We start from the raw sequence: 12,032 nt of genomic DNA on the forward strand, positions 1-12,032 counted from the left end.
TCCCCAAAGGTAGATGGGGGGAGTTGACTGACAATCCCAGGCCGGAGATCAGCATCCTTAAAAGGAATTAGAAGAGCAGCAAGGGATTACAGTATAGATAAGCGGTTCATCAGGGACGGGAGGGACGCCAGTGCTGGAAAGAAGGGGGGGGTGTGCGCAGATCATGGGGAGATCAGCAGGAGGGACCTGGACAGGGTGATGGACACAGACTGTGGGACCTTCCAGGGAGGAGAGGCCATTCTCCCCCAGCAGCCTGAGAGCTCCTCCTTGCATCCCCAGGGCTGTATCCGGACAAGGCACACAGTCCAACTGAACTGAGCCTAAAGTTCCCTCACCTTAAACCTGACAAGGTGATCTCCATTGCCCAGTCCTGGGGCCACGAAGGGCAAACGAGTTCTAGGAGGAGATGGGCGACTCCGAGCCAGCCCTGGCCCAGTCGCTCCCAGAGAACACTCCCGCCTTCCCCAGTGTGCCGTGGCCGGCCCCTGAGTAGCACAAAACAGGAGGACCGATTGAGTGGGGGTGTTTGGGGTTTATTCTATAGACACTCGGCCTCAGCCAGCCCTCAGTAGTCAGCAGTGTAGTCAGTGCCGTGGAGACCCCGACAGAGCAGCGTGAACTCCTTCACCATCTCCTTCACTCGACGCTTGTTCACCCGTTCTCTGCAAAGGCAGGGAGAAAAAAAAAAGGGCCATCAGCTCCATTTTTCATGACTCCACGTCAAGGCCCGCTGCCAAGGGATGTGTGCGAGGCCGGGGAAGGGAGGTAACGCTGAGGGACTCCAAACAGGCTGGGAAAAGACCCAGATGTGGAGAGGCTCAAGGCACACTGGGAGCTGGGCCAAGTTTGGCTAGCATGTGTGTGTGTGTTTAGCAGGCTGGTAAGAGAAAAAGGATGGAAGAGTCAGTCTACAGGCACTGATTAAGCACCTGCTGGGTGCCTGCTCAGCCCTGGGATGTAAAAAGCAAGTCCCAGCTACAAAGCAGCTACGAGGTACCACCATGAAGCAAGCCCTGCCCCCCCCCCCCCCCCCCCCCTCCCCCAGCCGCCTCCCACCACCTGCCCAATCACCTGAGGACCTGCTGGCTGAAGGTATCCTTCTGTTCAGCACTAAGCCGGGGCGAGGGGAAACCTGGGGACTGCATCACCTCCTTGATCCACACACTGAGGCAGCTAAAGCAGTGTTTGTTGAGGGCAAAGAGGACATCCGCAAAGGAATCCATGAGGCTGCGGGAGGCTTGACCCCCGATGGCCTGGGGAGAGGGGAGCCAAGGCGGCCGCCGTCAGGAGGACAAGCAGGACCTCAGAAAGCCCTGCCCCGTGGCCTCAGCTCTCCTGGCTGCCCGGCACTGTCCAGCACAGCAAGGGCACTGATTTGCCAAATCCCAGGGCTCCTTCCGCTTCCCGCCCCCCTCTCCTCCTCCGTGACCATACGGTCCCTGCCCCACTCACCTCTAGCACAGCCTGCAGCAGCACTTTGCCATCCTCCTGGACCACCTGCCCGATGGGTGGGATCTCCCCACACCGGGGCAGCAACTCTGTCTGCAGGAGGGACAGGTCACAGGTGACTTAGACTCCCAGGGAGCTGTGCCCCCGCCTCCCCAGGGCTGAGAGTCTCCTGCCAGACCCTGAAGAGGGTTTCCTTAATTCTTCAACTCTCAGGTGACCTGCTGGGAGGTGAAGCCTGACCGGGGGATTCTTGCCCCCTCCCCCCCCCCCCCCCGCCTCACGGGGACCAGGACTTGGCCATCCCAGGGAACAATCTGATCTGACTTTCTCATGTGAAATGGGAGAGGCTCAAGTGTCCTGAGATGTGATCCTGCTGCCTCTTAGCCCGGGAAGGCAGGGCCCTGTCTCATGAATCTGCCTCCCTTCCTCAGGCCACAGTCAAGTCTTCTGGGAAGTGCCAGGATCTCTCTGCCAGGACGCTCTCTAAAAGGTTCTTCTAAGCAATAAGGTTAAGGCAGGGAAGGGAAGAAGGGCTGAGAATGTGAGAGGAAGGAGCAGAGGTCCAGGGCCCAGCAAAAAGAGCGAGAAGTGCCCAAACCCAACTCTGGGCCTAAGAGACGGGCAGCGACCACAAGAAGCAAACCCAAGAACCCAGGATCTGAGAGTTATTCCCAAGGGGCTGGGGAACACTGGGGAATGAACTTGTCCTCCTAAGTCCTGGAGGCAAGATGGAGAAGCCAGACCAACACTATCCATAAAGCAGGAAAATAAGACCCAGGAGGGAGTCTCACATCCTCCTGAGATGAATCAAGAAGGCTTCATAATGGGGATGGAGGAACACAGAGCATGCCAGGGGAGAACGCCAATCCAGACAATTCTTGCTTTCCAGGATATGGAAAAAATGCCGAAAAGAAATCTGCATCCCCCAAATCCATGTGTCAACTTTACTGGACTGAATTGGGCTCTCTCCCTGCTCCTGCCTTGGGAGCATTTCAGAGCCTCCCTCACCCCACCAAAAAACTAAACTCCTTCAAGTGAAAGTAGAACAACGGAAGTTTCTACCCCCATTGTTGCAGGCAGCATGCAAGCTGGGCTTGAGACCTCTGGCACTGAGAGAGAAGGGCCTTTGCCCCACTGGGCCCACCCCCATGAATCTTTTCTGTCCCCAGACCCTGCCCCTGTTCTTCCCCTTGGTTCTGATCAGGCCCCAGTGTGGCTGGCCCTGGCCCTGGCCCCGGTACATTCTTCCTTACATTCACGCTTCTGTGTCTCAGGCCCCCCATGTCCTTGAACCATGTGCTGGCCTCCCCACTGCACAAGTGTGCAGTCTCCTTCCTGTCTCCCTCCCTCCCTCCCACATCACAGGCAAATTCACATTACATAAATATCCCTTTATGCAGAGGTGTGTGGAACATCCACACAGGTTAGTGAGAATTGTCTATATCCAAGAACGAAGGTGAACTCTAAAGCAAAGGGATTGGTTCACTCTCATAGCCATCACTGGGACTGGCAGAAGGGAGGCTAGGGATAGTTATTTCTTATTTTAAAAGGCAGAATAAGCCAAATATTAATTACATGCCTTGTACAGTGAGGAGATAAACTCACAAGAGAAGGAGAAAGCACCATGGGTAAGGATCACCTAGAGCAGTAATGGAGGAGCTAGCGACAGATTACCCAGCCAGGAGGAAATCAAAGAGTTCAGGAAAACAGATCACAAACTCAATACAGAGGCAGCAAGAGGGAATGGGCTCTTCAGCTAAGGGGCCATTGGCTCTCCCATTCTGCTAAAAACAGCAGCTAATGAGTAATTAGCCCTACATCCTACTCTGGAGCTAACTCTGACAATAAGGATGAACTAGTTGTGCAAGAGAGATTGTAAGGAGCCTGGGAGAGGGCTGCTCCCCACGATGCACCAGTAACATTTCATAGTCTTCCTGACTCCCGGAGCAGTATTTGGTCTATTGCCTCCTGGACTTATGTTGGGAGACAGTAAAGCTAGATGCACTCCCATCAGAGAAAGGGCAGATGAGGGGGCACAACCTAAAACCCAACAGGAGAATCAGCCAGAGGGATGAGGTCTAGCAGTCCTAACATGCAAAGAGCAGTGACCAACACTAAGAAATCCAGAGGCAAGAAAATCCAAGTGAGGAGCTGACAACATGGCCCATGAGTGCCAGTGACTAACCACGAAGGCCCCACAGACCAATAACAAGCAGGGTGAACGCTATATCCAGATTCAAAGAGATAAGTTTAACCCTCCAGGGATCACTTTGACTTGGTGGGAGGAGACTCAGGCCTCAAACATGATTCTAGAAGGGGGAAACCACAGCTAAAAGGAACAGGAAAGCCAAGAAGGAAATGGGGGAGCATCCCACATGAAGAATATACTCATGAGGGGAAGGGAGGAACCCCAGATTCAGTGTTTCCCTGACACAACTCTCAACCAATTCAGGTTGTACATGCTCTGCACTTCAGAGTCTCAGAGAGTGACCTGGACACTGAAAGGGTGAGTGACTTGCTTGGATTCACGCAGACAGTGGGTACTGGCAGCAGGATATGAACCATTCCTTCCTGGCTCCAAGGCAGCTCCATCTAGACTTATATATGAGGTAATAGGAAAGAATAGGGAAGTAGGAATGGGGCAGAGTTGGAAGAAAGGGTGGTAAAAGAGAAGAGAGAAAAAATGGGAAGTACAGGGAACAGCATTGGGGAAAAGCAGAAGTCATTTTTTTGAAGGGAGCTCCAGATCACTTGAGCAGAAAGAAGAAAGATAAGGAGTCCAGGACTTGCCTGATGAGGCAGTGATGGGGGAACTTCAGTTATCCAGTTACTGCTGGAGCACTTGCTCGCTCTCTCCCAAAACTGGGGCATCCTGACTTGCTTTACTGAAAATTCTATAGTTCAAAAGATGGACAGGCCAACCGGGGGAAATTCTATTTTGGATAGTCTGTCACCAAAAAGGAAAAACTCCCCTTTAAGCTTCATTAAAGAAAAAAGAAGGGGAACAAAGGGGCGTGGCATTACCAGATCTCAAACTGTATTAAAAAGAGGGACTTCTCCAAATTATTTGAGAACTGGCTACAAAGTAGAACAAAGAACAATAAAACATAGGAGACAAACAAGACTGAGAAGTTAAATCTAAAAACTTAACATTGTGAAATCAGAGAAAAATTTCTGATGAAGCGGAAAAAAAAGAACTCTTTCAACAGGCAATGGGAAGAGAATAACTCTGGAGTGAGCGGGAGATAAGGTTCAAGTTCCACCTCTGAGTAGTCGGGTCACCAGCCTGGGCTCAGGATTGGACACCAAGTCCTTCCCAGTCCTGGCTCTAGGACCCACTGATTCTATGATCTTTTAGAGGCAGATGGCACTTACCAGTCTACGTAAAAGCTCACAAAGACATGCATTTATTTCCCCAAGGTGGGAAGAGAGGCAAGTAATGAAGGATGAACGGACACAAGTATAAAAGAGTCTTCCAGAACAGTGTTGGGGTGCTAGAACTCAGGGCAGGCAGAGGCTGACAACTAAAGGGTTGGCTTTGGTGACATTGAGGAAAAGAGTTAGTGTTGATGGGGCAATAATCGGCAACAGAGAAGGCAGACCTGCTCAGCTTGGTGCTGCCTTTTCCGCCAAGCCAAACAATTTTGCAGCAGATAAAGGGAGAACAAAAATGGCAGCTGAAAAGCTGAAACCAGAGAAGGAGAGAAGTAATGCGAGAAAGCCTAGCGGCCTGAGAATCCAGGTCACCAGGGCAGATGAGCTACATTCTTAGGAACTAAAAAGAAATACCAATGGGATTGCTATGATCACAGGATTTTGAAATTAGACGGGAACTCAGATGTTGTCCAAGCAAACCTGTACAAGAAAGCCTTCTACAACATATCCAAAGAGTGGCCATCCAGTCTTTTCTTGAAGATTTCTAGGGAGAAGGGACCCCTTACCTCCCAAGGCAGTCCCTGTGGAAAATGGTAGAGGCACTAGACCACTGGAATAGGGCAAATGTCCCAATTTTTTAAAAAAGGAAAGAAAATAAGAGTTTACGGACTATAGATCAGTGAATGTGGCTTGAATCTCTACAAAAATTCTAGAACATATTATTAGGAGGGATGGTTAATAGGCAAATGGAAAAGGAGGCAGACTTGGTGAGATAAAACCCAGGACTCCAGCACAATATACATAGAGGGGATTTAAAAATGGTTGTGTGACCAAGCCCAGAGATGAGTTGTGAATGACTGATGTAAGATTTCCATATTTGATAGATGAGCGAGGGGTAGAACCCTGTGGAATTGTTGCCAGAGAGCCTTCAAATTAAATCTAGTAGAGCCAAGCCTGTCCCAGGGCAACATCAGACAGTGCATTCAAGTTTTTGTTTCTAGGAGAAATGCAAGATTGTTGAAAATGCCACAATTTCTTGGTTCTCTAACACTGTCTGTCCAGATGCAGTGAGGTCTAGACATCCACTGGGAATGGATATTAGTCTTCAGGCTGAACTGCTTGCAAGGGTTCCAGCTTTTGTTCAGGAGGCACCAATCAACCCCCCCAAGAGCATGACAAGCAGTGCCTCCTGGGAAGTGGGAAGCACCGTTTTTTGTTACCGTACTTGGAGATAGCGATTAGGGCTATTAACAAAAGTGTGCAACATCTCTTGAGGAATCTTACGTCGAGGCATGTTTCTGAGATATGTCATCAGGCAGGATGACTTTTAGGTGACCTTTCCGTTAACTACATTAAATTGAGACCCTGCTGACTCTAGAGGTGACCCCCAAAGATGTGATCTTTGTAGAACACTGTGGAACCCCCCCAGTAGCATGTCCCTAATACAGGTAAAGCCTATTTCCCTAGGTTGTGGGGACCAGGATGTGGAAAAACTGCTGAAATCCTCGGGAATACCTTTTTTCAGGAACACCACCTGTGGCTTTGCTCTCCCTCTTTCAGGTTTTTAACACCTAGGTCTCAGGTAGCCATTCCATCCATCTCTGCTTGCTGTACTACCTGACAGAGTAGACTGGCTACCTCGAAGGTGGGCTCCCCCGGTTTGCTGCCACAAACATCCAGCCACAAATCTGGATGAGCCTCATCATCCACTGCTTGCTGGTCCACAAATCTCAAGCCAAGACATTTGCCTTCAATTCTTGCTGCGGTTTTATGAGAAAGTACCGTTACCAGCTACCATTCTCCTCCACAAGATTTTGCAAATGGGTTTTTATTCTAAAGGAAATTGACCTTGGCTATAATCTTTTGCTGATGAGCTAGAAGATGGAGGATTTGCCAGCTCAGGCATTTGCTAGGATGCTTTACTCTTGAGCTTTGCTTTGCTTTGAGCAGGGATTGCTTTATCTTGGCTAAACTGCCAGAGGCAACAGAAATCATTCTGTCTGTTCTCTTCCCTTATCCATTCCTATTTTTCCTTCCAACAATATCTGAATGGATCTCTGATGTCATAGAAACCCATTTAGCAGAACTCTTGTTCAGGCTCACCCAAAGTGCTGAGGATGGAGCTGGGAGGTGGGATATGCATCTTCTTCCCTTTCTTTTCCATTACAAGGATATAGTGGGGAAACCCCTTCTGTTTTTTTATACTGGCCATGTGGCCAGCCCCATTAAAAAAAACAAAAAAAAAAACCTATCATGATTTCTTGATGAAACCCTTCACTGTATCAAGACTGTTTTAAAATATTGGGCTGTGGCTGGTTTTGTTGCCCTATGATTTGTGATCTTTCAATTTGGTGTTGATTTTGATTTTTGAAATAAGTGCACTCACAGGATCCTGGGAAATGATTCAGAAAGGAGCAAAAGCAATCAGTCTTTTTGGTCAAGAGTCAATCCCATTTTTGTGATGAAATTACACTTTCCCCACATCCAGAGCTTCCTGTGTGATGCTTCTCTAAACAAGGCGGGGCCGCATTCTGCTTGCTCTCCATCACCACTTCCAGATCTCTCCTCCTTGGAGGAGTCCTTTATCTAGACCGATTATCCCATTCAGCTCCTACCTCATCCACCAGCCTCAGAGCATGTCACTCCTCAGTCTTCTCTTCCCTCATGCCCTGTAACTCAACCGTAATGTCCCTCAAACACTGGGAACTCTCTTGATGCACTCACTCCTCCACCATACTGGAACGGTCACGGCCTGGTTCTTTTCATCACCCAAGAGGATTCCACTATCTTTATTCCATCCTAACACCTGATCCTTCCATCTCTGTACGTATTTCACTCCTAAAACTATTCTTCCTCCCTATGACCTTAATCCTAACATTGGACTCAACCTAATCTTCAGTTGTATCCCAGGCCATTACCCTTGGCCTGGTCTCACTTTCCTGTCTTCTCAATCTTTAACCTAGAGTATAAATGCCATGTTACTCTATTCCCTGCTCTCTCATCTCAATGCCTCTGCCTGGATTTTACCTTGTCCAACAGCAGACCATTGCCTCCTGCCTCCTTAGCTCTACTATGTGGAGGGGTCCTCTAATTTGGAGTCTTCTCCCTTCCCGATTCTCTAATATACCACACAACAGCCATCTCTCAAACCTCCCACAATGCCCACTATCCCTATCTGCCCAGGAAAAGAGCCTCAGATCCCCCTTTCTTCAGTCTTTCCCTATCCTGTTGTGCACTATAAATACTTCCAGGTCCTCCTGATATTTATGATACTTTACCAAAGCCTAACAATCTTCCCCCATATAGCTTCCTTTCCCTTTTTGAACAAAATCCCTTAAAAAAGCCATCTCTATTGCTCCTCCATTTCCCATCCTCCTCTCTCTCAGCTCTCTGTAATTGAGCTTTTGCCTTCAGCACTCCAGCTGCTCTGTCCAAAGCAAAAATGATCCAACAGCTTGGTCTCCCCTTTGCTGGATCACCATCCACACCATCCTCCCTAACTGTGGATGTCTCCCAGGGGTTCTTCCCTGGAACTTCTCTTTTCTTTACACACTTTCTGGTGTTCTCATTACCTCCCAAGGGTTCAATTACTAACTGTATGCTGACTACTCTCAGGTTTACAGATCTAGTCCCAGTTTCTCTCGAGGTTCAATCCTGTATCAACAACTGCCTCTTGGACATTTCCCAGCGGATGTCCTGTAGGCATCTCAAACTCAACAAATCCAAAACAGAACTCGCTACCTTTTCCCAAGCCCAGGCCTTTTCCAGACCTATCTATTTCTGTGGAGGGTACCACCATCCTCCTAGTCACTCATGCTGTGACCTCAACCCCTCTCTCACTCCATCTAACCATTCTGCATCCACAATATCTTTCTTCCTTACCATCATCCTCCTTTCTTCACTCACAGGACACTGATTTAGACAAGGCCCCCAATACCTCTTTAGCCTTCTGACTGGTCTCTCTGTCTTTACTTTAAAACATCATTCTCCATCCCCTACCCAGATATTAGAGTGATTTTTCTAAGGGTTTTTGCTCTACCATGTCATGTAGCCTTTTACCCTCATTCAATAAACACCAGTGGCTTCTTATTACTTCTAAGAGCAAACGCAAACTCCTTCCATTGGCGATCAAAATCACTTACAACCTCCTCCACCTAGCTATCCAACTCCTTCTCCATCCCTCCCCTTTTCACAGTCTAGCACAGCCAAACTGGTCTTACTGTTGATCCTCCCACATGGCCCTCTATCATTTCCAATCTCAACACTTGGTACAGTTGTCCCCCACTTGCCTCACCTCCATGCCTCTTACAATCTCTGGCTTCCACTAAAGCTCAGCTCTAATGCTGTCTCCTCTAAGTTCCTCCTGCTGTTCCTCAGCTGCTGCCCCCTTTTCAGAAGTGACCTAGGATTTATTTCACACAGATATATTCTGCCTTAAAGGCAGGGGCTGTTTCATGTCTGTCTTTTATTTGTCTGAGACAGTCCTGACATAGCAAGCACTTAAGGCCCTTCTCCATGCTGGACACCTTCTTCTGGCCAGGCTCCAGCTAGCAGACCCACGTGCTTCCTACACTCGGCGGCCAGAACTGAACACAGCGCTCTGAAAGTCACCTGAAGGAATGCAGTCCAGAACTGTCCCCATGAAGGCAGCCCAAGATCTACTCTCTTGGAAACAGGATACATTGAGCTTATAGTCCAAAAATCTTTTTCAGACATGCTACCAAAACTTGCCTTTGCCTTATGATGCTACACAAATAGCATTTTTTTTTTTTTTTTTTTGGCTGAGGCAATTGGGGTTAAGCGACTTACCCAGAATCACACAACTAAGAATTGTTAAGTGTCTGAGGCCAAATTTGAACTCAGGTCCTCCTGACTTCAGGGCTGGTGCTCTATCCACTGCACCACTTAGCTGCCCCTGCTTTTTTGCTTTTTTTAAACCAAGATCTGAGATTTTAACACTTATTCCTATTAAACTTCATCTTTTAAGAAACTTTCAATGTAGGTGATTCAGTCCAAAATCTGTCAAAACCATCTTGGACTGACTTGTCAAGCAGGATGTTAAAGCTCCTTCCCCGCAGCTTTGTGCCAAATGTGATGACCTGTTAGCCATCTCAGCTTTATTCCAAATCCTCAAACTTTCGTTCTAGTATCCTTTTATATGCTATTAAAACTGATTGAGGATCTGTCCAGATTTTTTTTTTTAATATGGGTCATTTTTCTAGATAATACTGTGTTAGAAATAAAAACTAATTTTGAATTTGGAAAGGGTTTTAGAGACCTCGCAGGATTTTCTGGCCCATACTTTGAGAAGCACTGCCCTCTATCCAAACCACTGATAAAAATGTTAAATAGCACAAGTTCTAGCACAGATGCCCGAGACACTCAACTAGCCACGAGACTGGTGAAGATCACCTAGGACTGGCCATTCAACCAGTTTCAAATCCAAACAACTGTGTTGTATTCTAGTTCATATCCCATAAGGATGATAAACTCTGCCCACAGCAACCTCAGCAAACAGCATTAATGGCATCCTCCACCACTTCCAGGCTGGTAAGATTGTTATCCTTGTGTGACTGGCTCTGGCTGGAACCAGGATGGCATCTGTGATCGCTGTTTCCTCTTCCAGATGTCTAACCGCCATCCCTTTAATAATACCATCTAGAATTTTTGCACAAATCGAAGTCAGACTCACTAGCTTATAGTCAGCAGATCTCATTCTCTTTCATTTTTTTCCTCTGCCATTCTCCATGATCTCTGAAATAGCAGCAATCGTATTCACCGTTTCTTTCAACACTGGAGGACATAGTTTATCTGGATTGAGGCCATTAGGTCCTTTTCTTACTGATTCCTTAATTAACCTTACTTATCCTGCCACTTCTAGTTGAAAGATCATCTTCCCTGATAAAAAAAGGAGAAGCAAAACTCCTTAACAGGAAATCTTTCCGAAAATAATGCCCTACCCTGAACCTATGCCATCTCACTGAGCAAACTCCTGGGGGTATCCTTGCAGATAAGGTGATAACAGGGCTGTCTCAGTAAGATTGGTAGCCAGCAAAAGCAGACAAGCCTAACAATCCACCCAGTTTTGAAAAACAAAGTGGAGAAAGAATACACAATGCCAACTGATGGGGTCCAGTAGCACTTTCTCTATGAAAGATACAGAGGAATAGTGAGCCCAGCCTACAACTGAACAGCTGTAGGAAGAGGGGAACATTTGAAAAACTTCTTGCAGCCAAAACCACACCAATTCTTAACAGCAGTACTGCCCTGGAGTTATGGACAGCCACAACCTAAGAAGCAACAAACTTACAAGGGAGCTGGAAGGCAACAGAAAGGCACGGGGTAGATGCAAGGAATGACACCGGACAGCCACAAGAAGTGCCTGAGAGACTTGAGCGGGGCTTGCTTGCCACATTACAGGGACAATGTCCCCAGGGCTGCACCGCCAGCCACAAAGTGCAGAGCATGGCCTTCAACCAACAGGCTTCTTCTCCCAAACAGAGCAGAGAGGGGATGAAGTGTCATTTGTCCTGGGCCATTCCTAACAGGAGCTTGAGGATCTGAGGACATGTGGAGGAAGCCCAGAGAGCCAGCCACCTAGTGAGGGCAGCCACAAGCCTTAGGTCCAGATGTGGGCTGGCCTGGACACTGGCTGCCACAGCACTTCTCTTCTGAGAGATGGCTGTGTTTCTTACAGCTGTGGACCATGATAATTTGTGTTCCTCACCCCACAGGACAGAAGTTTGTAAACATAAAGCACTGAATAAGCATAGGAGGGAAGGGATTGGGCAACAATTCATAGGAAAAAGATCCAAGAACTTCAGTGTACTGCAAGCTTGGTCTCAGGGTGACAAGAGCCTATACAACCTTGGCCTGCAGAGTATCCACCACTGTCCCTCCACCCTTGTCAGGCCACATCTAACAACTGGGCCCAGTACCAAGTGTCACAATTTGGAAGGGATGTTTTACAACCTGAAGTACATCCATGGAGGGCAACAAGAATTCCTGTCACATAAGATTCACTGAAAGGGACTTAACTCGGAGAAGAGAAACCGCTCGGGGACACAGGAGCTATTTGCAAGAGCCTGAAAGGCTGTCATGGGAAAAGGTCAGTATTAGAGGCTTATTTCCAGGTCACTGTCCAGTGTTCTGAACAGCAGAAACCACAAACAGCACCAAGCCGAAGACACAGACAGGAGGCCAGGCTG

General features: G+C 47.9%; 1 protein-coding gene across 2 annotated transcripts in view; it reads right to left on the reverse strand.

Moving 5' to 3' along the window:
• Nucleotides 1–512: 512 nt before the first annotated feature.
• IPO13 (importin 13) overlaps nucleotides 513–12,032 on the reverse strand; it is a 31,570-nt gene continuing 20,050 nt past the window's right edge. For both annotated transcript variants that reach the window (XR_012481889.1, XM_074266148.1), the window contains 3 exons: nucleotides 1,453–1,542; nucleotides 1,072–1,253; nucleotides 513–662 (listed from right to left, as the gene is read on the reverse strand). Coding sequence is in view for 1 of the 2 variants with exons in the window: in XM_074266148.1 (XP_074122249.1) it covers nucleotides 566–662; nucleotides 1,072–1,253; nucleotides 1,453–1,542 (369 nt within the window). In the remaining variant the exon portion in view is untranslated. The remainder of the gene's footprint in view (nucleotides 663–1,071; nucleotides 1,254–1,452; nucleotides 1,543–12,032) is intronic.

Source organism: Sminthopsis crassicaudata, chromosome 4, assembly GCF_048593235.1.
Source record: "Sminthopsis crassicaudata isolate SCR6 chromosome 4, ASM4859323v1, whole genome shotgun sequence".
Taxonomy (NCBI): domain Eukaryota; kingdom Metazoa; phylum Chordata; class Mammalia; order Dasyuromorphia; family Dasyuridae; genus Sminthopsis; species Sminthopsis crassicaudata.